The 27345-nt window shown below is 31.9% G+C and overlaps 1 protein-coding gene across 2 annotated transcripts; it reads right to left on the bottom strand.

The window, feature by feature from the left end:
* Positions 1-2564: 2564 nt before the first annotated feature.
* LOC139516722 (uncharacterized) lies at positions 2565-27210 on the bottom strand. Of its 2 annotated transcripts, XM_071306989.1 has the most exons (15): positions 27117-27208; positions 23826-24065; positions 18957-23080; positions 18448-18537; positions 17641-17796; positions 16152-16216; positions 13958-14062; positions 13075-13126; positions 12393-12479; positions 9789-9917; positions 9489-9619; positions 6064-6087; positions 5770-5848; positions 5123-5265; positions 2565-4199 (listed from the first exon to the last, which is right to left on the bottom strand). In XM_071306989.1, the coding sequence occupies exons 2-15, from the start codon at positions 24047-24049 to the stop codon at positions 4149-4151; spliced, it is 5460 nt and encodes a 1819-aa protein (XP_071163090.1). In that variant the 5' UTR covers positions 24050-24065; positions 27117-27208; the 3' UTR covers positions 2565-4148. The 2 variants fall into 2 exon arrangements, 1 of the variants encoding a protein (XP_071163090.1); XR_011663010.1 differs by lacking the exon at positions 6064-6087 and having other exon boundaries at positions 5770-5865; positions 9480-9619; positions 27117-27210.
* Positions 27211-27345: the final 135 nt, after the last annotated feature.

The following is a 27345-nucleotide window of genomic DNA, read 5'->3' as shown; positions in this document are numbered from 1 at the left end:
ATCGATGTTTACAGCAATATCAAAGAATAAGATGATGATGGTAGAAAGATCTATGGGCGTTATGTGGCAAATAGTACATGCATATCGGACCATGAGTTGTCAATTTGTATGAAAAGATTTCCGATACAACCATATTATTGAGAAGCAAGGTTTAAATGCTATACTCTCGTACTAGTATTACAGGGTTCTTGTCTTGTGGCGTTCACCTTAGACACACATCTTTTTAACGATGTTTAAAAAAACGACAGAACCAATTTAATGTCATATTTCCATATTTTTTTTAAATGTAACTAAAAGTCTTTTATCTGACAAGAATACCCCTATTTAGCGGACAAGTAATTTATTCTTTTTTCTGTTATTGAATACCAAGAGAGAAAATAAATCCCGAAATTAATTTGAAACTTGGATACTGAAAAGTTTGCCAGCAAAATATTCACATCCCTTGGGGATAATTAGTGTTCGTCCAGTGGCATATATTACAATTGTGATGACGAATTCCTTCCTTTGTTCGAGAACAATCTTATTGAAATATAAATCTGTGATTTTACTATTTCCCGTGACAACTTCAATGAACCAAAGCAAAAGTTATACATCGACCTGTATTTAAATCAAATTGGTTCTCTTCTTTTTCTGGTATACAATAGTCTATCGACATTCGATGATTACCTACTGTTGGCATACGTGGACTAGTCTATTTACAAAACTTTTACCCCAATTTATTCAAAATATATGTTTTTTTTTCTTATGTTTAATGTATACATGTATATATTTTAAATTGCGCTTTAGTTCCATAACTTTCAACCCAGTCGTATAAACGAATCATCGGCAAGTGCGTACATTTTATAAATCAATATTTCTGGTATGTTCCAATCTGTCCTTCACCATTGACAATGAGTATATATTACATTTTCCCAAATTCACCCTTGGAAAAAATATTTAAATAGATTTTAATTCCATCAAATCTTATTTTTTGGGTATTATTTATATTTTTATGAAAAATATTCTTTACACCAGAAATGTTATTTATAAACAAGCGTATGAGTTTAGTAATGACAAGTAAGACAGAGTTGTATATTATACATCTGATAGTTCAAAATGGAAAGTTATAAGTTATCAGCCGTGTACACTGATCAATACATGCAGAAGTGAAACGATGCATGAACTTGCAAGCCCGACAGGAAATCGCTTGAATACCTGGACGTGTCACCTCACACCCCTCCCAATACCTTTGAAAGTAATACCTGTAGCCATGCTGGTGATCAGATGAGGGAAGATTAAAAGTTATTTGAAAAAAGTTTATTACTTTAAAGAATTATGAACAAATTAGATTTTCGAAAACAATTTTCACGGATCACTTATTTATGATTTCAACTTTGACTTTTTACCTAATTCCAATATCAACAGTTTAAAAACAAAAGACCGTGGTAATTTAAAAAAAATAAGAATATTTTCCGTATCAACTTGAAGTTAGTAAGTCGGATAAAACAACCGTACGATTGCCAAGATATCGACATGCAATTACGACTACATCGGTTACTGTAGTTTTGTTCCTTTTGGGTTTATAGACATATCGATTTTATTAACCGGGAACGAAGACAAAATGGCTGAACGGATGGAAATGATTCTCTAAATTTAAAATCGATGGTGATCGCTTATCTAGCGGAATAAAACTATAATATCTATGAATTTGAGCATTTTTATGCCTAATGAACATAATATCAATTTTTGATTTTTTTGCGAAGTTTCCCTTTAATCCATAATGAAAGTATAATTTTCATGTTTATATTTGATCACTATTTGATTGCAGAATAATATATCCACATGCATTGTGGTGTATGCCATTTTACAGTTATTGGTTGTCTGAAAATGAGAGAGCTGTTCTCATTTCGTCATTATTTGACTATTGTCTCATTGGCAAGCATACAACATCTCTGAATTGTTATATTATTTTTCAGTTGTATATTCTCCGAAAATCTCAATTTTTCAGTTGATTAATTATTTGCATAAATTATAGGTATATTGATCCAATATCCACCAATTTATAGTATGGATCACATTTCCAACCTATCATTGATTATGTGTTAGTGTGCAATGTGATGAGTTCTTTCAGAATTATATTCCAGGAAACTCTCTTCAGAGGTCGTCCTTATTGGTTTTTTTATTCTTTATCTGTTTATTATTGTACATTTTATTTATAATCCTACTTTTATCAAAGTATGGATAACTGATTTAATTAATTGGATTAAGTTTAAAATACGTTTAAATATGCATTTTTCATTGTCAGTGCACCTTCCTTTGGTTTTAGTGTAACTGTCTAATTAATTTATATTGGGCGACATAGATTTATTTCAAGTGTTTCTTAACAATTTCTCCAATGCTCCTGTTTCTTTTGAATGCTTTTGTAGTTTTTTTTTATGAAGGAGACTTTATAGTCAAGCCATTAGTCTGATTTCATTTTAATGTAGCTGACATGTTTGTATACGGTAATTTTTTTTGTCAGAAGCAAAAGCTTTAAAAAGTGTTTTCATGCAAGCAGAGGAAATGGCCTATATTCAAACAGTACAATTAATAGAATTTTTTTATTAAACAATAAAATATCACAGTTTAGTTATCACAGCTATATCTGAGGTAATATTCTTACAATATAACCAGCATATTTTTGTTTATAACAAAGTTAAGTGAGCCTGTATTACTCATCAGACTAAAAACTAAACTTACTCATATATGCCTATATTAAAGTTTGGAAAATTCTAAATTAAGAGAAAAACTAAGTTTCAAGTTGATATGACAATGAATGGTTGAATATACTTTTCACCAAAACTTGGGACAGAAGGATTGAAAGCCCAGACCAGAAAACTTAATAATGCCCCTTAATCATCATAGGTGGGGCATAATATTTGTTAGAAAGTGTATATATTTCTATAATATTTACTATAAATGAAGTCATAAGATGTTTCTGTTAACATTTTACATGGTTAGTGTCATTTTAACTCTTTAAAAAATAGAAACTGTCATCTTAACTTATTATTATCTAGCATTCATCTGTTATAACTATCCCAAAGATACAATGTTTCTGCAATCAAAAATATAAATAATTCTGAAAACAAAAGTGTTTCAGGTTAAATTTTGCTCATCAAAAAATATAGAAGTATTTTAATTTGTATTTTCTAAAGTTCTCAATCATTAATACACACATTCCTGATCACTCATTTTTACAAAATCAAAATGAATTAGAAATGCACAGTACCAACCACTACAAAACATTGATGAAAGACTCAAAACACATTAAAATATCAAATCTTATAGTAACTGCACAAATCTAAGTTGTGAAAAATTATTTATTGAATGGGCTTGTTAATAAAAAAACAAATCAGTTGAACAAAGAGTTGCTCTTCAAGTGCTCAATTTGATTTCTATAGAGTTTTTCTTTATTTTATTGTTTCAACTAACAATTTAAAAGGGTTTCCATTGCTAACCTATTTTAATGATCAATCAACAGTTTCTACTTGTAAGTTGTTGAGACTACAAATTTATCACAGCAACTTCATGAGGCAGTTCCATGACCTACTAATATAACCAAACCATACTTATAGCAAGGGTGCCGGTTTTTAATCATACATCCTAAGAATCATTACAAATTATTCAAGTCGCTATTTTGTTTGAACTGTATCTGATTCAGTATGTGGACACTACAATACCACGATGAAGGAATATCAAGAAAATGCTGAATATGAATTGTATATATCTGGAATTCCAGTTGACAGTCTTAAAATTGTTAGAATGCAGAATTTTGCACCTATAATCCAAAGCTCCCCTCCCATTTTGGAAGTTCCCTTAAAAAAAAGGCCTTTTAACTCTGATATATTCCATGTCTCATCATTCACATAATATCTTAATAAACAAAGAAATTATCTTTTACAATAAACAGTTCAAAAATAATTTTAGTGGAATATATTTTAAATAGTTCCATAGCTTTACTAAAGAACATTTATTTATCAATATTGGAAATTGCAAGTAAAAGTCTTTTTTGATAGCATTCATATAAAATGTAATTAAAAAATTGATAATAGATCTTTACATAACTACACTATAATAGCTAACAAGTGTACATTTTGGTCTCTTCTTATCTTGTGTCTGCAATGTTTTCATCACTGTTGCAAATGCTTAGCAACCTTCCATAAATTTGGTCTTTTCCTTTCCTGAAATGATAAAATTTGGCACTAAAATATCAATGCAGATAAACAGATGCAGCAAAATCATAAAGTTCGATTACTAAAAGAATGTGTAAACATTAAACAATATAGCTATGTATGTAAGTGTTCAGGTGTTTTATTTTTGGTTTGATGCATAGATTATGTATACCGTCGATTCATTTATTTTCGTGGGTACCAAATTTATTGGATTGAGAAAAGTTTCATATTGTGTATTTTTGATTTCATGGTTTTCCTAAAGTGGAGAGTTGTCTCATACCACATCTTCTTTTTTTTGTATATATTCCTATAGACAATTTGTTATATATTGAACTTTTAAAATTCTTGATTTCCCTATACTAACTAAAAACAAGCATTGATGAGTGTGTGCTGGCTTTTAAAATATCCTTTAAATGGCATAATATAAGCTAGAATAAAGACCAACTACCACATATATAAGGAGGTCTTTTATTGCTGTCTAAATTCTACAATAATGTCAATACATATATATGTTTTAATAACCATTGAAGTATATCTTTAAACTAAAATGATGTGTTTAATTTTAAAGTCTGCACTGTTAGTCACTAGTCCTAATGCCTATAGACACTATAGTAAATTTCATTTGGACTACTAAATATTTGTAAAACTTACTAAAAGACAGATAAGAAAAATGTAAAGTTATTGGTCTTTGGACTAGTAGTTGGAAAAGATTTTGGTGCCAACTGTAATCTTAAGCTGAATCAGAATAGCAGTATGTGAGCAGATCAGCACAAGCACACAGAAAAATAATTTATATGTCGTCATTAAGAAAAGATGAAAGCTCTAAAGATTATTCTAACCCTATCCTTGACCTAAACCCAGGGAACCAAGTTTGCCATAAGATATTGGAAAGGTAGTAAACATAATTAATTTAAAGGTATGTTTAAACAAACCTGATGTCTGTCTCCAAGCTGAATCAAAGGAACAACTGATGGTCTACCATGGGCACATTGGAATGGCAGTTTACATTTAGTCAAGGACTTCAACAGATCTTCACACTCTGGTAAGGTTAAAGGATCACCAAATTTAATGGCTCCTAAAAAATTTAAATCAATTAGCATTTATAATACAAAACTTGTTAGGTAAGCAAGAACAATAATCACTTTACCCGTAAAAAAAGAATTTGAAAACCCTCATTTCTCTAATTTTTTGTGCTATTTTCACATTTTTTGATCGGTGGGAGTACAAGTGAATCTGTAAGCTAATGCTCACTAATGATATCCCTGCCCGCTAAAAGTATAAAATAAATCCTGTGATTTAATTCCAATGATGTGGAACAACAATGGGTGTTAATATCAATATATTGCCAATGACACTGCACCTAAACGAGGTGAGAACTTTCTAATTTACATTAAAGTCAAAAGGCATTTCATACATTTCTAGAAAATAATACCAGATGTTCTGTCAAACATTTAATGGTTTAATATAAAGAGAGAACTATACTTATTTTTTTTTTATATTTAAGTTCTTTCAAAGAACTAAGACTGTCTATTTCCATAACTGAAATAAAAAAGCTACATTTTGTCTCTAAAAATATTACCATGACAAGCTTGTGAACAGAGTGCTTTATGTATAGTGTTTGGCATTCTTCCTCTGGAGCCTCTGGTATCTTGTAAAACCTAAAACAGACAAATATCTAATAATTATAACTATTAGAGTTGTGAAATAGCATTAATATACAACTTTGGTTCCTAACATCATTTATGGGAAAAATTTCAAATACTTATTCCTAAAACCCAAATTTGAATACTTTGAGACAAGTATCTTCATTTTTCCCCCAAGATTACCAAATTAAAAGTGATAAAAGCATCAGGTTATATAATGAATGACTTACCTCAGCATATTCTTTTACTAAAGCCTGCAAAATACATATAAATTAATACATGAAAGGAAATTAATAATAATAACAAACAAAAAATATTCTACTCTATAAACATGAAGCAGCAATATTTTTTAGTGCTAAAAAATAAAATAATCCCAATAAAAAATCTGATTCTGTTCAATTTCCAAATTAGTTACCTAAAATGGGCCACCAAAGACTTTATATCTTGTATTCATATTTTTTACTGAAGCTCTTAGTTGATGATCTAAAAGTTGTAAAAGGTAAAGTTTAAATAAAAAAAAAAAATTTGAGGAAGAATACTTCACTTTCTTATTCTAATATGAAGTGTTTCTTTCGCTTTGTGAACAAACCCATGCTCTAAATTTGTTTGCACTTGCATAAATTGATTTCTTCAGAATAATGAATTTTTATCAAATAATCATGCACTTAATATATTTTCTGAACTTTATATATATAAATAGAAGATGTGGTATGATTGCCAATGAGACAACTGTCCACAAGAGATCAAAATGACACAGACATTAACAACTATAGGTCACCGTATGGCCTTCAACAATGAGCAAAGCCCATACCGAATAGTCAGCTATAAAAGGCCCCGATATGACAATGTAAAACAATTCAAACGAGAAAATTAACGGCCTTATTTATATAAAAAAATGTAACACATAAACAAACGACAACCACTGAATTACAGGCTCCTGACTTGGGACAGGCACATACATAAATAATGTGGTGGGGTTTAAAATGTTAGCGGGATCCCAACCCTCCCCTAACCTGGGACAGTGGTATAACAGTACAACAAAAGAACGAACTATAAAAATCAGTTGAAAAAGGCTCAACTCATCAGGTGGACAAAAATACAAGTGGCCATGGCCGGGTACTTTAAAACACTTTCAAACTCCTAAATGGTGCACATGATGTTACTAATTCATTTATTATGAATGTAATGTGTTGAATTCCAAAATTGACATGTTTGACCTAGATACGACAACTGTTCATGCTGGCTGATCCTCCTCCCTCAGAAAAATCACAATGCCAGCCGTTTGCTTCTTTACAAACAACTAGAGGCTCTAAAGAGCCTGTGTCGCTCACCTTGGTCTATGTGAATATCAAACAAAGGACGCAGATGGATTCTTTACAAAATTGTGTTTTGGTGATCATGATGGTGATGTGTTTGTACATCTTACTTTACTGAACATTCTTGCTGCTTACAATTATTTCTATCTATAATGAACTTGGCCCAGTAGTTTCAGTGGAAAATGTTAGTAAAAATTTTATGAAAATTGTTAAAAATTGACTATAAAGGACCATTCTCCTTAGGGGGTCAATTGACCATTTTGGTCATGTTGACTTATTTTTAGCTCACCTGCCCCTAAAAATAGAACATAGGGGTAAAATGCAGTTTTTGGCTTATAACTCAAAAACCAAAGCATTTAGAGCAAATCTGACATGGGGTAAAATTGTTTATCAGGTCAAGATCTATCTGCCCTGAAATTTTTAGATGAATGGGACAACCCGTTGTTGGGTTGCTGCCCCTGAATTGGTAATTTTAAGGAAATTTTAATGTTTTTATACGACCGCAAAAATTGAAAATTTTTTGGTGGTATATTGGTATCACGTTGGCGTCGTCGTCTGCATCGTCTAAGCATTTTCTTGGTTTTGGCACTATAACTTTAGTTTAAGTAAATAAAAATCTATGAAATTTTGACACAAGGTTTATGACCACAAAAGGAAAGTTGGGATTAATTTTGGGAGTTGAGGTCTGAACAATTTAGGAATTAGGGGCCAAAAAGGGGCCCAAGTAAGCATTATTCTTGGTTTTCGCACCATAACTTTAGTATAAGTAAATAGAAATCTATGAAATTTAAACACAAGGTTTATGACCACTAAAGGAAGGTTGGGTTTGATTTTGGGAGTTTTGGTCCCACAGTTTAGGAATAAGGGTCCAAAACTGAACTTTGTTTGATTTCATCAAAAATTGAATAATTGGGGTTCTTTGATATGCCATATCTAACTGTGTATGTAGATTCTTAATTTTTGGTCCTGTTTTCAAATTGGTCTACATTAAGGTCCAAAGGGTCTAAAATTAAACTTAGTTTGATTTTAACAAAAATTGAATCCTTGGGGTTCTTTGATATGCTGAATCTAAAAATGTACATATATTTTTGATTATTGGCCCAGTTTTCAAGTTGGTCCAAATCGGGGTCCAAAATTAAACTTTGTTTGATTTCATCAAAAATTGAATAATTGGGGTTCTTTGATATGCCAAATCTAACTGTGTATGTAGATTCTTAATTTTTATTCACGTTTTCAAATTGGTCTACATTAAAGTCCAAAGGGTCCAAAATTAAACTTTGTAAATCTTACTTTGCTGAACTTTATTGTTGTTTACAGTTTATCTCTATCTATAATAATATTCAAGATAATAACCAAAAACAGCAAAATTTCCCTTAAATTACCAATTCAGGGACAGCAACCCAACAACAGGTTGTCAGATTCATCTGAAAATTTCAAGGCAGATAGATTTTGACCAGATAAACAATTTTATACCATGTCAGATTTCCTCTAAATGCTTTGGTTTTTGAGTTATAAGCCAAAAACTGCATTTTACCCCTATGTTCTATTTTTAGCCATGGCGGCCATCTTGGTTGGTTGGCCGGGTCACGCCACACATTTTTTAAACTAGATACCCCAATGATGATTGTGGCCAAGTTTGGTTAAATTTGGCCAACTAGTTTCAGAGGAGAAGATTTTTGTAAAAGTTAACAACGACGCCGGACGCCAAGTGATAAGAAAAGCTCACTTGGCCCTCTGGGCCAGGTGAGCTAAAAAAGGGAGGTTCATGGAAGAGCCTACACAATCTTCTTTACAATTAAAAAAAGGAGGTTCATGGAAAAGCCCACACAAACGCTTTTACACTTATACTTTTCGGACATAAAAATTACCTTAATTGTCCTATTCAGAATCGAAATAATTGATGCAAGCTATACTTTTTTGTAGTTTTAACATGGGTAGGCATTATATTCGTGTTATTTTAGCCCTCACTATCGCTTGAGCAAAATTAATCACAAATATTATGCCTACTCATTAAAACTACAATAAAGTATAGCTTGCATCAATTATTTCTTAAATAGAAAACATCACAACTCAGAGTTCAATGTTGAGGATAAAATATGTACTTGGTATGAGAAGGAATATATGATACTAATTTAACATTAAGAAAGCTTAAAAATTGGTTTTATTTTAGTTATTCAAATAGATTTAATGTATTTGTCGGAAATCAATATTGACCGCAGAATTTATTATGTTACATCTGATCTACCTTTCTTTTATTAATAGTACATTTGCTACAGTGAAACAAAATGAAGAAATTGTCTTCAAACATAAAATTACAATGTTACACAAACTAAACTAACCTCTGCAGCTTTTATCGCTGATGTGTCTTTTTTTATCTTCCGACTGCCACTATCCTTCTGTACAAAACATGAGGGAACTGTATGAAGTGTGACACTATCTCTTTTCTTCTCATCTGATGAAAATCTTATGCCTATAAACCACAAAAATATTTCAATGGTTGGCAAAATACAGTGAAGAAAAGGATGTGCATATTTGTTTTCTCTCAAACATATATTATTTTAGTGAGACAACACAGTAAAAGTACTTATTCATGTTTTAAACACACAGCTTAGGAAAACAATTAGGGCTGGAAATCGTACCTATTCTGCTAAATTCTTCTGCAAACGATGTGATGACTCTAATAATCTCTTCTGGAAAGGTCAATTCTTCTCCTGATTCAAGTTCTGTACAACATATCATTTTTACACCATCCTTCACATCATATGCCTCTAAAACATATAATAAATAAGATGGGTTATTATCTTATAATAGATTTTCCAATGGCATTATGCCATATATGTACACTACTAAGTTAGGTGTTTAAACAATATATTAAATTCATTCAACATAATGTTAAATTCATTTTAGAAAATAGGAAGAATATATCTGACTGATCACAAAATAAAGGGGGACACAGACGATACCCCTGCTTGCATAACATATAAAGTTATGAAGGAACATTACTGAAAATAGTAAAAGTGTTCCTACCGAAATTTGAACTTCAAAGTAGTTTCATGGTAATAAGCATGGTGCATAAGTTCCATTACATTTGGTCGAGGCAAGCTTAAGGGCATACGATACAGTTTTGATCCCGTATTTACAGTGTGATGAAAATTTCCATATAGGCTATTTTTTGCCCAATTAAATCAAATATATAATAAAAAATATACCTTCATGTGCTAATTTTTGAGTTAAATGAGGTCGAAATTTGGTATATTTGCTCAAAATTCGGATTTGTGGCCGTATTTTCCCTTTTGAAAGAAAGCCATAACTTTTTAGTTTTAAAAATATAAACACAAATTGTTTTTTGTTAAATAATTTGTAATTTCTGTTTTTTATAAGAATCCTAAAAACCTATGCATTTTTTATTCAGAAATAACTCATATTTATCAAATGGTCATCAAGTGAGAAAAAAACCTAATTTTTTGCTGTATAATCAACATTAAAAAAATTGCACTATTTACAGTTTTATAAAATTTGGTTCACATAATCTCCCTGCAAAATGAAACAAAATGTCTTTTAAAAAAATAGGGGTCCATGCACTCGTTTTAAAATTAAATCAGTTTGAATGATAACAAGAGGCTTTCACAACGACAGCAAACCGGATTTATTAACATTTATTTGTGTCCTGGCAATATCACAAGAACCATTACTGATGAATGGTGAAAGTGAAAATCGTCAATATCAAATTTGACCTCCATTTTGTCATCAGTATCAACATATTAAAATTTGAAAAGCTTAGATTGAATGGTTCATGAGTAAATGCAACAACGTGAATGGAAACGCCATTTTACGATCTTTCAAGAACCATAACTCCTGAACGGTAAAAGTCAAAATCGTCATTATTGAACCTTGATCTCTATTTTGTCATCAGTAACAACATATTAAAATTTCAAAAGCTTTGGTTGAATGGTTCATGAGAAAATGCATGGACACGACGGGAAACACCATTTTTCAATCTTTCAAGAACCAGAACTCCTGAACGGTAAAAGTCAAAATCGTCATTATTGAACTTGACCTCCATTTTGTCATCAGTAACAGCATATTAAAATTTTGGAAGCTTTGGTAGAACAGTTCATGCATAAATGCACAGACACTACTGGAAACTCCATTTTTCAATCTTTCAAGAACCATAACTCCTGAACGGTAAAAGTCAAATTCGTCATTATTGAACTTGACCTCCATTCTGTCATTAGTAACAACATATTAAAATTTGGGAAGCTTTGGTAGAACAGTTCATGCATAAATGCACGGACATGACTGGAAACTCCATTTTTCAATCTTCAAGAACCATAACTCCTGAACGGTAAAAGTCAAAATCGCAATTATTGAACTTGACCTTTGTATAGTTGTCAGTAATAACATATTAAAATTTTAAAAGCTGGTTGAACGGTTCATGAGTTAATGTACGGACACCATTTGATTGCCACCCGCCCGCCCGACCGCTCGCCTGCGCGGCCGCCCGCCGTACATCGACATTTTTGTCACAAAAATCCGGTTAAAAATCAGTCGAAAAATGCATCTTTTTCCGGTATGTCACAGTTTGACGTCGTGAAAATAACATTTTACGTTGGCAACGTCATTACCTCCCCTGTAACTATATCGTATGCCTTTAAGTTAGAGAATGGAAAATAAAATTTCAATAATTGTTCCATTGATAAAGGGGCATAACTCTAGAATGGTTCAAGCGATGCTTTTGAAATTGGAACTTAATCTGTGTTTAGTGGTAATAAGCATTGCAATAAAATAACATTTAGCTGAGGCAAACTAAAGTTAATGAATGGAAACTAAAATTCAACAATTTTCCCATCCATAAAGGGGGATAATTGTGGAACGGTTAAAGTGATGCCACCAAATTTTAAACTTGATCTGTGTTTTGTTGTAATAAGCATTATGTATAAGTTTCATATGGTTAAGGTAAACTAAAGTTACAGAAAGGAAACCAACTTAGGAACATTTGTGCATGCGTATGTAAGTATGCACAAGGGTAATACTTTATGCCCCTCTGCTATGGCAGGGGCATAAAAATGCTAACAAACTTACAGCTTATTATTGTTAAGCTGCTGAACAAATATGAAGTCATTATGTTCAGTAATTCCTGAGAAAAGTGTGAGGAAAATAATTGTTGGAAGAACAGACAAGAGTGATTGCAATATAACTCTATGTAACACATTACAGTATCCCTTTCTGAAACTAATTTTTACCTTTGGTGAAAGTTTCAAGTCGAATCCTTTCATGGGCTGCATGTTGATCAATCAAACACAGCATTTCTTTATCACTGGAGCTGGTTTCTATAGATATAAACCATTTTTAAATTACTTTTTCTATTTATAGTATACAATTAATTCAGTATTTTTCTTAAAAGACCCTTGATATTGCTAACATATATACTGCCTATTTCAACTGACTTAACAAAACACTTATGCTTTTTTAATGACCTTGCCTTTCTATAGAGCCCTCACATAGTCTGTAATTATTAAGTGGTTGAACTTCCATCTTGAATTTGAAGTAGCAGATAACAATTTGTCTAGATCTTTAATAAAATAGTATGGAATTCATGTGTAAAATTTTTCATGTTAATATAGAAAATTATGTGTTTTAACATTTTAACAACTGTATTTTCTAAAAAAAACACAATTTTTTTATTTGATTCCTTTTTTCAACTTTGCCACATAAGGAGAGATAAATCAGTCAAAGTATTTTTTACAATAGAGAATTTCAAATTGTTTCCCTTGTTCTGCTACTCTATATTTATGGTAAAATGTGCATGCAAACAAGGCATTGTAGAGATTATAATAAAACAATGTGCTGTCATTAAAAATGTCTTACATTTTCTACATTGCTTTTAATATGCACATATTTTCTAATGTTACATGTATAACATACCGCCTATTTGCAACGAACATGCAATAAACTTCTTATCAACCTGTCCAAGTACCTGCAATATGTAAAATTTGTAGAACTTAGTTACAGTATATATACTTAATAATTGTATATGAGTTCAATACATATCAAATCAAATACTCACAACAACAAGTCAATACAAGATTTAATTTAATTATTTCATTTAAACTAAAATAGATTTCAATATACATTGTGTTACTACAACATCTTAATAAAGTAAAAGATTATAATTGTCTTGGTTCCCATACATCAAGAGCCTCATCAGTCATATTTGTCAGTCCATATCAATTTTGGGACATTCATAACATAGACAAATGTTCCAGATCCTTAGTTACATAAATTTTCTTTAACTTTCATTTACATATGTTTGTTTTTTTTCTTTTTGAAATCAGAGATTTGAGGTTTTTCGATGAACATTGAACAACAATTTGAAAACTTTCTTGAGCAATTATCATGTAAATAAATTAATGTGTCTACAGTCACGGTTGAAGAAAAGAAGGCAATTATTCTGTCATAATTTTTTTATTTGTTTTAGTTTTATTTTCAGTTTGAGAACAGAGCCATGCAATAAATCCTTCTCTGTAGATTATTCAGGTATACTTCGTTTTCATGTTGAAGTGGATTGTTGTCTGAAATTTTAGGTTGTTTTCTGGTGTTCATTTTGTTTATTTGGATATATTATGGTGCATTCTTTGAATATTTTCTTGATCATAAGAGTTACAAACATTTTACTAACTCCAAAAAAGAATGAATTCAAAATATAAACAAATGTCATATCACTGAAATATTTAAGGAATTATGACTCATGAAACCCTGTACCTAATTTAAAAAATTTAGAAGTTATTTGATCATTAAGCTAATTTACCTTAAAATTCTGTAACATATCCTTATCAAAGACACAAGGATTCAATGCTTGATGAGCTTTAGTACTTGCTCTGGTCATGTGACTTATCTGTGTTGTTGGCATGCTCTGTAATACAAAAAAAAAAAAACATATAGAGGAAACAAAATAAAGGCAGCCAGCTTATAAAATAACAAGAATGTGTCCCCAGTACACGAATGCCCCACTCGTACTATCATTTCCATGTTCAGTGGACCGTGAAATTTGGGTAAACCCTCTAATTTGGCATTAAAATTAAAAAGATCATATCATAGGGAACATGTATACTAAGTTTGAAGTCGATTGGACTCCAACTTCCTCAAAAACTACCTTGACCAAAAACTTTAACCTGAAGCGGGACAGACGGACAAACGAACGAACGGACGGACGAACGGACGCACAGACCAGAAATCACAATGCCCCTCTACTATCGTAGGTGGGGCATAAAAAGCAGTCTCAAGGGCTGGAAGCAGCATCCTCTGTAGTACCCCAACTGGACTATTGAGGAAAGAGGAAGTTTCTGCATGCAGAAGGTTTATATTGCCTCAAATACTGGGCTATTAAGAGTTGAGATAGTCTCAGATCTCAATTATGGAGCTCTCTGAAGATTGTTCTGATATAGACAGCTTTTACAAAATAGGGAGATACTGTAAACCAACTTATTTACGTGACTTTTGCGTGTAGAAAAGTTATGTGAATATAAATCATCGCAAATAAGTTAATCTTTATTAATCTACATCCATTAAAAAAAGAAAATGGTGAATTTTAAAAGCCACAAAATGGACTAGAATTGGTATAACGTGAAATAAAGTATCTGCAAAAATATTGACCTCAGTAATGACAAAACACAAATTTTTTAACTATAAATGAAACTGATTTAAACTACTTCTGAAACTGACTTGCTCACTTTTCAGATTTCGCAAATGCTAAAACCAAAACAAATTTAAAAATTTAAAAATCAAAATCTTATCAAGTGTATATCAAAAAATTTAGATCATCCTTCAATGTTTCAGCTGTATATAAAGGATGAAATAAATCAACATTTAATGGTATCAGTGAAGCTGAGATAAAACACAGCTAAAGAAATTCTAAGGTAAAGTCAATGCTTTGTATTCTATTTGGCCTTCTAACTTTAATTATCATTGATATTTATAAATCAACTGTTTACAAAATTAAAATAGTATATAACCTTAAGTTTATTAGCCCTAAAAATGCTCTTCAACTTCATACTTCATTCAACTTTTCAACCTTTATGATTCAAGTGTCTCTGGTGAATCTTTTGAAGATAAACTGTTATCCCAGAGATAAGTTCGCTTTTTTATAATTTCAATAATGCAAATGTTGAAACTATAATAGCAATACTTTTTTTTTTTAAAACATGTAAGTTATGCAAATATTCAAATTCAATGAACAAATGACTGAAGGTACAAGGCTAAACAATCCCCATGGAAATGAGATGTGCCAATGCTAATACAACTACATACCAAATACCATTGACCAATTATAAGTAGTTCCTCTTAAACAAACCTAAACATTTTTAAACACAAACTAATACATGTAAACTAAGCAAAATTTCAAAGTCAATAAACCATAACTGAGGGGGCAGGGTCAAATAATCTCCATGGTAATGAGATGTGCAAACGCAAATATAACTGCATACCAAATATCATTGACCTAATACTAATGGTTCCCCATACCCAACCTAATCACAAACTACTGTGAACCAACTTATTTTCGAAGGTACTATATTTCACGTTAAGTCCTTTGATGCCAATTTCATGACAATTTTCAAATTTACTTGATGTAATTCAATAAGGAAAGATCCAAATTTTACAAGTTTGCGACCATTTAAATTCACGTTATTTTTCTACTTGCGAATGTCACGAAAATTAGTTGGTTTACAGTAATACATGAAAACTAAGCGAAAGTTTCAGTAAAAAGACTATGACTGAGGGGGCCCTGGCCAAATAATCTCCATGGAAATGAGATATGCTTATGCTTATACAACTGCATACCAAGTATCATTGAATTACCACTAGTGGTTCACCATAAACTAGACCCAATCACAAACTAATACATTGTTGCCACCGCCACAAACAGTGTACCTATGTCTCACTTTTTTACTCTGTCAAGCGAGACAACAAAACATGCATCTGGTGTTGATGCTGAAAAAAATTACCTTTGCTGGCATATTAAAAACAGGATTTTCCCATTCCTTAAACAGATCCTCTACTTTACGGGTTTCTGAAAATAAAAGTAAAAATCAGTGTTAAATTTACATATTTTAGAGGATTTATCACCAATATGAAAACTTAATATAGTTCCTTTCCATTTGAGAAATAAAACCAACTGAAGTGAATAAGAAGTTTTTGTTTTAGAATTTCGGACTAACTATGAATTAATAACTAGAATGTGTGTTCAATCAACACTATGTCCTGATAGCAGTATCATAATTCCATTTTCAATGCGTAAAAACTCTTAACTTGCACAAATTATCAAAATTTCACACCATTATGAGCATGTGTAATAAGTTTCAAGTTGATATTGGTAAACTATCATAACCAAAAACTTAAATCTAATATGTGACGGTCTTATGAACAGATAGATGAACACACCTAAAAAAGTACAATTTGTGGTAATCTATAAATCCTTGATGAGCACGTTAGAATAATAGTATTTTCAACTTTAAAAGTCGAAATATATATGTGTCACAGATGATAGCAGATATGCTCCTTATATCGTAACTACAATGTTTCATTTTCACGAATGTGACCTGAGGGATTAGACTTATCATCGGTTTGTACTTAAATGAGCAACACGACAGCTGCCACATGTGGAGCAGCATCTGCTTACCCTTCCAAAGCACCCCCAGTTTTTGTGTTGCTTAGTCTTTATTTTTCTATGTTGTGTTTAGTGAACAATTGTTTTCCTGTTTGTCTTATTCCTTTTTAGCCATGGTGTTGACAGTTTTTTTGTTCAATTTATAAGTTTGAATGTCTCTCTGGTATCTTTTTGACCCTCTTTTTCAATAGGATACTTATTTTTCATAAATAATGTTCTATTTCTAATTGGTATAACTATACTTGTAGAAATGTTTAGGTAAGAAGTCATTCAAATTCTAAAGTCAATTTCGCCATTTAGTTAAACATGTGAATAATAAATTAAACAAGAATGTGTCCATAGTACACTGATGCCCCACTCACACTATCATTTTCTATGTTTAGTGGACCGTGAAATTGGGGTCAAAACTCTAATTTGGCATTTAAATTAGGAAGATCATATCATAGGGAACATGTGTTTTACGTTTCAAGTTGATTGGACTTCAACTTCATCAAAAACTACCTTGACCAAAAACTTTAACCTGAAACTTGTACTATCATTTTCTATGTTCAGTGGACCGTGAAATTGGGGTCAAAACTCTAATTTGGCATTAAAATTAGGAAGATCATATCATAGGGCACATTTGCACTAAGTTTTAAGTTGATTGGACTTCAACTTCATCAAAAACTACCTTGACCAAAAACTTTAACCTGAAGTGGAACGAAGGGCGAAGGGACGAAAGGACGAACAGACAAACGGACGTACAGACCAGAAAACATAATGCCCCTCTACTATCATAGGTGGGGCATAAAAACAATTTTATATACCATCACTAAATCAAAGCTTACCACCGTTAATCTGATCTGTATTCTTCCACTTAATGGAAGCTAGATCATCATCATCCTTAGATAAATGTTGATTCATCAAGCTCTTTAATGATTTACTGGATTCAGGAGATAGAGCTGGTATATTCCTTCCTTTATGTACAGGTGTGGACAGATTATCTGCAAAGAACATCATAACCAATATCAGTCTGCACAAAAACTTTTTCATCTACTAGTCCGGAAACTAAAAATCAAACCTTTACTTATATGAATATATATAACATCTTCATGCCTTATATATCATGTACTGTACTACGCCGCTAGATTAAAACTGACGAGGAAAGGTAACACACGGCCAGCGAAAGCTCTTTTTTTGAGAGCCCAGGTGGTCATGTGGTCTAGCGGGACGGCTGCAGTGCAGGCGATTTGGTGTCACGATATCACAGTAGCATGGGTTCGAATCCCGGCGAGGGAAGAACCAAAAATTTGCGAAAGCAAATTTACAGATCTAACATTGTTGGGTTGATGTTTAGACGAGTTGTATATATATATAGATTTTTTTTTTAATTTTCACATCTGAATCAATATTTACTAATCTGGGGCATCAAACTAGCGGCTAACAGTGCAGACTGAACCATTGTTACAATTTTTTTTAAATATTTCACAAAATCTTTTTTTCTTTCAGGATAAATTTTTCCTGTATATTTGACAATTTTTACTATCTTTTGGTTAGTACATGTATATAGATATAAGAATATATGCCTTTATATGGTATGAGTGTCAATGAGACAACTCTTCATCAAAGTCACAATAGATATGTGAAAGCTGTACCTGTTTGATGTTGAATACTATCCTCTGGAGGTGTCCATTCTGTTGATTTAACACTGTGTCCACTTCTTGTATTGACATACAATTTAGTCCCTGGAAAAGAAAAAAACATATTTCTTTATTCTGCAATAAACTTGCATAGAAAATAAAACATTTGGAATATTTATAAATAATGTTGAAGCCTTATTGCTATTAACCAATAATATCATTTAGTTACCCAGGATATTATTTTAAGAAAAGAAAAAAAAAATCCTCTTAGAACATTAAATTTATAATCAGTGATTGATCAATAAAATAAAACATAACTGTGGTCAACCAGAAAAATTGTCCTAATTTACAGATGCATAAGTGACTTATAAAATAATGAACAGCATTAAAGTTTCAGGTCCTCAATGTTTTCTTGTTTTTCAAAACTACAGACCTCATGCTTGTCATTAAAAGCTATGTCCTATGTGAATCTACATTTATTTCAATTTATATTTTTTTCAATAACCATCATATCACATGCTTACCAGACACTGGATCCCTCATTTCTATCCAGGTTTTACATTCTAACTGTACATTCCTGAGTTCTGAATCACCATCAGGAGAAAAACAATCTTCAGTGGTTCCTTTGGAACCTGGTGTAGTAACTAGATTAATTTGATCACTGTCAACTTTTGTTCCTTGGGTTTCAACTTCTTTCAATTCACTGTCTCCTTCAGGAGAAAATAGTTCTACATCTGATCTTACTGTTGACGATGGAGGTGGTGAATGGCATAGAATATTTTTGTCACTAATATTAATATCTTTACAATACCCATTATCTATATCTGACACTTCTTGTAATTCATCAGTTTCTGACATAATAATACCATGAGAATCAGTTTCGCTGCAATGCTGGTTTGGAACTTTGTGTCTGTTTTTAGCATTAGAATCAAACATTTCATCAGAACTTTTAGAAACCAAATAAGTTTTTTCTTTGATAGAATTTGAATTGAATGAACTGTGTTGGGGCTTGTAGTAACAACTTGTTGAGTTTGAACTTGATAATATTTCATTAGAAAAATCACAACGGTCTTGAATATTTGTCCCTGAATATTCCTTAGATATGTTATCATGGTCTAATAAATGGTTGTTTGTACTTGCAGGGGTTGATGTTTTTACCATGTCTAATGCAAACAATTTCTTTGGCATATAAACTGATGGCATTTCATGTTGATCTTTCATCAAATCTTCTGATTGTTCATATGGTCTACTCTCCACTGCCATACTATTTATTATACTAGATGTTTGGTGTGTTTTAATGAAGTAGTTGCTTGAACTAGAGTTTGTCTGACTTTCTTGTTCTACTATTGGTTTAGTTATTTCTGAATGCGGTCCACTGTTGTTTTGAGAGTCTTCCTCTGAGAGTGAAAATTCCTCCGTATCTATTATAGGTGAAAATCCTTCTGATAAACATGGTGAAACTGATATCTTTCTCTCAAAATGAGGAACAAATTTATGGAATTGAATATCAATTTCAATATCTTCATCATCTGTGATTTCCATTTCTTTGTAATTGTTGTCAATGCCACTATCTTCTAACACAACAAATTCCTGTGTTTGTCTGTAGAAGGGTTGAGATTCATCCACATCAGGCATGGATTCGTTGCATATCAATGAACTGTCTACTTCATAATCATAAGTTATTTTTGATTTTTTACACATAAATTGCATATAAACATCAAATGGCACATCATTGTTATCACAGATATGTTGATTATTACACGTTCGATGAACTTCCTGAGTTTCTGATTCTGCAACATCAAAATAAGACAAAAAACTGAGATTCTGATTTTTGGAGGCAAATTTGGAAACTGAATATATTTCATTGGTTTTTTTATTTGTTTCATAAATATCATGTTCTTCTGTATCAGATTCAATTTCCTTGTTTATAATATCCCTGTCTAAGCCCAGCCACTCAACTCTGCTTTTATTTTTCAAAGAAAAGTCTGTATCAGATAAATGGTCCCCACAGTGTGGGTTATGTACAGTCGCAATATGTGATGATGATGGTTGATTGCTACTGTCTTGATTAAAAGTGAAAGTTGATATTTGCCTGACTGACTGGTGCGGTGGTGAAGTTGTATAAAATAAATCATCATCAGTGGATTTCTGCTTAGTTTCTATTGTATTAATTCCTTGCTTGTCAGAATCACTGCCAGATGCTTGAAGGAATGGTGGAGATTGTGTTGTATTGAAACTTTGACTGCCTTCTGTTGGTAAAAATGAATGAACAGTTTGTATGAAACTATCAGAACTCATGAAAGACTTAGGTTTGCTATTTTTCTTCCCTGATATTGTTGTAAAGTTTTCATATTCTCTTGATGGTGAAAATTTAAATGTCTCTTGTGGAATATTCATTGAATTACTTCTGTTATTTGATTTTGAAATTATATTTTCAATTTCTGCAACACAGTTTTCAATGGACTCACATGCCTCTTCAATATCTATTGGACTTGACATGGAGAAATCTGTGCTGGTTGATGGTTGGAGTTCATGTTGGATTTCTTTATTTGTATCGGTATACTTCAAAGAAATTGCCTGATCATTTGATCTTTCCTCATCAACTCCTTTTCCATGAACAGGTTGGCATTGGAATTTTTCATGAGGTTTCAAAGAAGTCAAGTTAGAAACAGATGCTGACGAGTCACTTTTGCCATCTTCAACCAGGTTTTCAATGTCATGATGAGTTTGTTTAACATGTTTAATAGGTGTATTTTCCACAAAATGTCCAGGAGCAGGATCAGCATTAGTGACAATTCTTTCACTTTTGTCTTCACAATTTCTTGACAAAGTTCCTGACCTATCATTACCTTGTTGTGTATGATTTATTGGTTGGTTAGTAACTTGATCCACTTTTCTCACCTGACTTTGTGACCTAAATTTTTTTAGCACTTGAAGAGAATTTTCAGATATCTGACCTTTCACACTACCAGGTTCTTTACTTCTTAGCTTCCTTAGTCCTTGTAGTGAAGACGTGAAAACAGGTACATCGTTTTGCAGTTCTCCAAACTCAGTACAACAATTTTTGCTTTTGAAGTCTGGGTTTTCTAAAGTATCAGCTACAGTGACTCTTTGCTGTTCTTTTAACTTTGTAAATTTCTTTTGTTTTTCTTGCAGGCTCTTTGTTAATAAAGTACGATTTTCTGAACTTTTTCTTTTTCTGAGTTTAGATAAAGATGATACGTTAATTTTAGTTTCCCTTACTATAGGTGTATCAATACAAATAATGTTTTTCTTGACGGCCATTTTAACTCTTTGTTGGGTTGGTATTGGATCTTCACTTAAATCACCATCACTGCAGCTATCTTTTCTTTTTGACGTTGTGTTGTTCTTAATGGTTTCTTTACCCAAACGTATGCTTCCATTTCTATTTGATTTTATTTCTGTAGTTGGATTCAAAACAACAGGTCTGGGAGAACCTGGAGTTGTTACCTTCATTTGCTGATCTAAAGGAGTAAAAAGTTCATCATTTTTTAACATATCAATGGTATCATTTTTATCATTTGTATTTGATTCTTTTTCATCACTAGTTAAACCAGTGTCAGGACTTTCACTTAATGTACTAGATGAAACTATGTCAGATATTACTTTTCTTTTCACAATTTTTGAAAACAATCCATTTCTATCTTTTGTACTTATTTCAGGTTTAAATTTCAACCCAACAAAGTCTGTCTTTGATGTTATTTCTTTTCCATTTTTGTCGTCCAAAGTGTCTTTAGGATCCTTCTTCACAAAATTTTCTGCAAGAACCCCTAAGTGAAGACTGTGCTTCTTTAGAAAATCTGTCACAGTTTTCTCTAAGCAATGCTGAAGTAATTCAAAGTTTTTGAATTCAACAAGGGTTTTGGCTGGTTCAAATGTTATGTCATATTCTTTATATGGACAGGTAACATTTAATATGTAAATACCATGTTGATCAGTAGTCTTAGTTGGGCTTGTATTCATAATGTGACCCCTGAATTTGTTAGTTGATAGCTCAAGTTTCCTTCTCAATATCAATGACTTTGATAGTTGATGATTAACAACTTTATGTAATTTTGTTTTCAGAACATTTCTCCCATTTATGTAAATAAACTGATAATCCTTTTTATTGGCACCTTTTTTACCTATGTATCCCTCTATAGCAAAATCAGCCTCTTTCCCACAAACATCTGTCAGACTTTTAGATTTACCAGGTCCAAACAGATAAGTGAATGTATTCAAAATATTATTTGTTTTATGAGTTTGTAAAACCACATGACCAGACACATCATTTCGTAACGACAAAGAAATAGATGGTTTGATAAGAGCAATACTCTCAACTTTCTGACGAATCTTTTCCAGGTCTAAGGCTGGATTACAACATTTCTTTCTAACTGGTAAGTTGTAGAACAGATCATGTACTGTAACAGTAGTTCCTGCACTTGATCTGGGAACAGTAGAATCAGAGATTGACAGTGGTCTCCCTTGTTGAAATATTTTACAGAAAGTATGTGTACTGGTTTGTGAGCGAGAGTTGATCTCTAATATACTAGTAATATCTCGAAGACTGGCCAAGGCTTCCCCTCTGTACCCATAGTAATGTAAATTTTCTAAATCACTTACTTCATGGCATTTACTTGTCGAATACCTGAAAGAATTTGAAAACATATAACCAAAAAAGAATTGTTTTATTATTTTCAAGTCCATGTAGTAAATATGTATACATCTCAATAGTAAATACAATTGTTTATATTTAATATAAATACATGTGTGTTTTAATAAACTTGTGAAAGTCTAGGACTAGGATATCAATCAAATTTATAATGTACTTAAAAAAAACAGTTGATTGATGAATTCTAAAAATATTTACTTTATTTAGTTACAACATTCATACAGTTATTAGTTATTTGCCATTAAGGGATATTTTGTCAGACTCCCATGATTATTTATGAGTCTTACTTCCACCTACATCAAATTTATGACTTCCCAAAAATTGCAACTAAATTGTAGTGGTTAACACATTTTATCATGAAAACAGACTTATCATTCACCATGTTCACAGTAGAGATTCTTGTTGAAAGAAAATTTAAAATATTATTTTTTGAAGGATGCGTAGTATACATCTATGAGACAGCAAACTATTTTAAATAACAAAAATATCTGAAAATAAAGAGGGTAAAAATCTTTTATCAATTTTATCTATTCTTTTCTTTTTACATATATATTATGAGGTGGCTGTCTCATAGATCGCACAACATCTCATCTTATTCATATATACAAAAAATTATAATGCAGAATTCTTCTATCTTTATGAATAAAAGGGATAGTATTCATGATTTTTTTTATCTGAGATATTAATAATACTTTAATGAATTATTGTATATGATCACTACCTTTCACCAACAACCTGCAGATCATCTTGTCGTATTCCTTTACCATTATCTACCACTTGAATTTTAAAGCATGGTAGGTCTACTCTAATGGCCACACAAGTGGCACCTGCATCTAAAGCATTGACCACTAACTCCTCAACGCACTGGGCAACATTTGTAATTGCCACTCCTGTCCTCAGTAATGACCTAACATCAGCTGGTAAACTTGCTATTCTATCCCCCATACATCTACTGGAACAACTGAAAATATAGAAGAAGCAAATAATAAAAAAAAATGTTAATATTTAAAGCCTTAAGCATGTTTAGTAAAATTTATTACAGGTAATTGGTTATTTTACCAGCAGCAGCAATGTTAGTGAATTTGTTATTTTGCAGGTTCTTTGTAAAGAGTGTTTACCTGTTTACTTTGAAGATGATTTACAACATTAAAACCATGTAGTGGCAGGACAAATAGCTACAAAGTCACCCAACAAACATTTCAATCTAATATTCCTGAACATTCATTCTCTATTAGAATTGCTAAAACCTTGAACAAGCTACCAGATAAATAACTAAAGCCCCTTCAATAAATACCTTCAAAAAACAACTACATAAATATTGGTCTGACGAAGAGGTGTATTAAAATGACTTATTACTATAGAGCAGAAATAAGGACAAAATGGTAATAGAAATAACTAAAATTTAGATCAAGTCTGGTGAAGAAGAACCTCAAAGAAACTAAATATTACAAGTAAGTAATCAATGTAGTTGAATTTATTTCTAAAATAAGTCAAAGTCTAATGCTTCACTAAGATTCAGATTCCTTATTAAGATAACTAATAGAACATAAGTGTTCACCATTACAAATCATATGGTAATATATATAACAACATTTCAAAGTTTTAAATGTAGTATACCAGAGACATATATATATATATAATAAATTAACAAGTTGTTGTGTTGTTGTAACAAATTCTCACTTCCTGTTATCTAAATTGTCCCATATACACTGATTTAAGACATGAACTATTAGCTTCTGTTTCAGTTCTTCCTGTCCAACTTGGTTGACACAAAAATTTTGCTTTTTGGATCAACAGTACTTTAATACGGATGAGCAAAATAGTCATTTATTTAGTTTGGTGCAAAAAAGAATGACATTGACGAAATGGGAAAATTTGTGCCTGAAGTAAAAAAGATTACTTGTAACTTATTAGACATTCCATAAATAAAACTTGATGGATTTTTTTTCACAGTATCTTATACAATTTTACTAACTGGTTGATGAGTTCTATTCAGACAAAAACAATTTTTATAATTAATTATTTACTGCGACTTTTGTGTTTCCAATCCATCCTTGGTAGACAAAATAATTACGATTGACATTCTTGGGTAGGATTGCTAGAGGGAAGATTCCGACAATAAAGGTAGGCCTGTTAGGGACGACATCAAAAGATCGATGTAGGATAAAAAACTTAAATCGAATAGTTTGGGGGTGGGGGTCAACATTGCTGCAAGTTTTGTTAATCTAAAATCGATTTTACATATATCCATATAGGTAAATCAATTTTTCCCAAATTAAGTTAAGAAGGGGGGTAGGGGGTCAGCGAAAAAACTATGTGAATTAAGTTTTTTATCCTACATTGAACTTTTGATGTCGTCCCTTATACACCATTGTGAAGATAAATCAATTTAGATTTAACATTTGTTTAAGTTTTAGTGGCTGTGATGGCTGGTCACAAAAAGGTCAAATAGCGATAAGCAATGATAAGGTGTATATATAACCATAGTCCAAGATTACTCTGACGTCATCATGTACCACGTTAATAGGAATCAATATTTTAGATCAGCTTATATTGGAACTTCAAGAACAACATGGGGCCAGATATTTACAGAACGCAGCATTGACAACTCGGAACTCCATGGTCATATGCATCATGTGCATTATGGTACAAGATATTTTGTTGCATATCAATGAGAGAAAAAGAATTGTCCAAAAATTACAACCAAGTTTATGATGATGCCCTTTTCCAACCGGTTTCATATAGTTTTTAAGAATAGGCCAGTTCCGTGATAAGGTTTTCAGACGAATCTGTCATGTTACTTTCATCACCATGTGACAAAAATGTATGCATAGAAATTTCCAATACATGTTGAGCAAACGAGTGAAAAAGTTTTATTTCATACTGCACAAAATATTTGGGAAATTAAAATCTAAAACGATGGTCACCTTCCCTCAGTCATAAGACCATCACGGTTATTAGTCCGAGATTACTCTGACGTCCAACGGCTGTTTTGCCAGACAAGCTGGGGCCGTGGGACGTCAGAGCTCGTCCAATATCAAAAAGTGGATATTTGCCCACCCAAAATAGATGCGCTGCTTCATCGCTTCTGGTGTCTTTCACTTTCAAATGGACGTCAAGTTACGAGAGAGACACACTCAGAGTTCGTGGCCTCGAGACTCAAATATGCAAATATTTATATTTTTTCACCTCCTTTGTAGGAGATCGATGTTTAACATTTAGAAGCCAACCACGATTTTTCACCTCCTTTACAGGAGATCGGTATTCAGCATTTAGTTCCGACCACGATAACAATCGGAAGCTCTCGGACATGTAGATAACTAACATCGTAAATGAACGAAGTTACATTATGGTCATTTGCACTGTTTTCTTGTGGTCGTTTGATAATCTTTGAAAATGAAAGTCAAAATGCAGAAATCGATGGGTCTCTGTGAAAACTGTTAAAATATAGAAAAATAAAGGTTGGCAGGTAGGTGAAACTTACATAAATGAAGAGATAAATGAAAAATGAACAGATTGATTCCCGATTTATATAATTCCAAGGCCCTCAATCGGCACCAGATACGAAGAAGAAGCGCATCTATTTTGGGTGGGCAAATATCCACTTTTTGATATGGGACGAGCTCTGACGTCCCACGGCCCCATCTTGTCTGGCAAAACAGCCGTTGGACGTCAGAGTAATCTCGGACTACACGGTTATGTACTTACAGAACATTAATTATTTCTATACTACCCTAAAGAATGACGATTATGAAAGTGCTGGAATCTTTTAAAAGAGCAAGGATACAGGCGTGCCTTTTATTTGGTAAACTGTTTTTTTAAGGGTTCGTATGGATATTAAACCCGGCAATTGTAACAAGCCCCTGTGTGTGAACTAAATAATTTCGACATTGTATTTTGTAATATTTGTTGTTGACATGCCATTAAATGACCAGTGAATTGATTTTCATAAATGTTGATGTGTTTAAATATAGGTTTAGAGAAAGGAAACAGTTACAAATTATTTACACACATTCAATAAATAGCATTAGGCAGCATTTGAGTTCATTTATGCTGATTCAAATGTTTTGCTGTCTGCTAGAAAAACCGGAAGTAGTGCGTCTCTCGCTAATGAGATTATGCTTTTCCATAATAATTTCCATATATCTATTTATGTTATCTTGGTCTTCTTTTATTTACAAAAAGTATTTTTTAACATGTCTTATAATTTAATGCTTTTAAAGAAAAAAAATAAATACATT

This window comes from Mytilus edulis, chromosome 3 (assembly GCF_963676685.1).
Source record: "Mytilus edulis chromosome 3, xbMytEdul2.2, whole genome shotgun sequence".
Taxonomy (NCBI): domain Eukaryota; kingdom Metazoa; phylum Mollusca; class Bivalvia; order Mytilida; family Mytilidae; genus Mytilus; species Mytilus edulis.
Note: the sequence above shows the minus strand (reverse complement) of the source record. Positions and strands in the feature narration are given on the sequence as shown.

Excerpts from the sequence above, each read along its gene's own strand:
- LOC139516722 (XM_071306989.1), bottom strand. The coding sequence starts at position 24,049 with ATGGGGGATAGAATAGCAAGTTTACCAGCTGATGTTAGGTCATTACTG. Across the intron at positions 12,480-13,074 it reads ATGTTCGTTGCAAATAGGCG|AAACCAGCTCCAGTGATAAA; the intron begins GTATGTTATACA and ends TTATATCTATAG. Across the intron at positions 4,200-5,122 it reads AGCTTGGAGACAGACATCAG|GAAAGGAAAAGACCAAATTT; the intron begins GTTTGTTTAAAC and ends TTATCATTTCAG.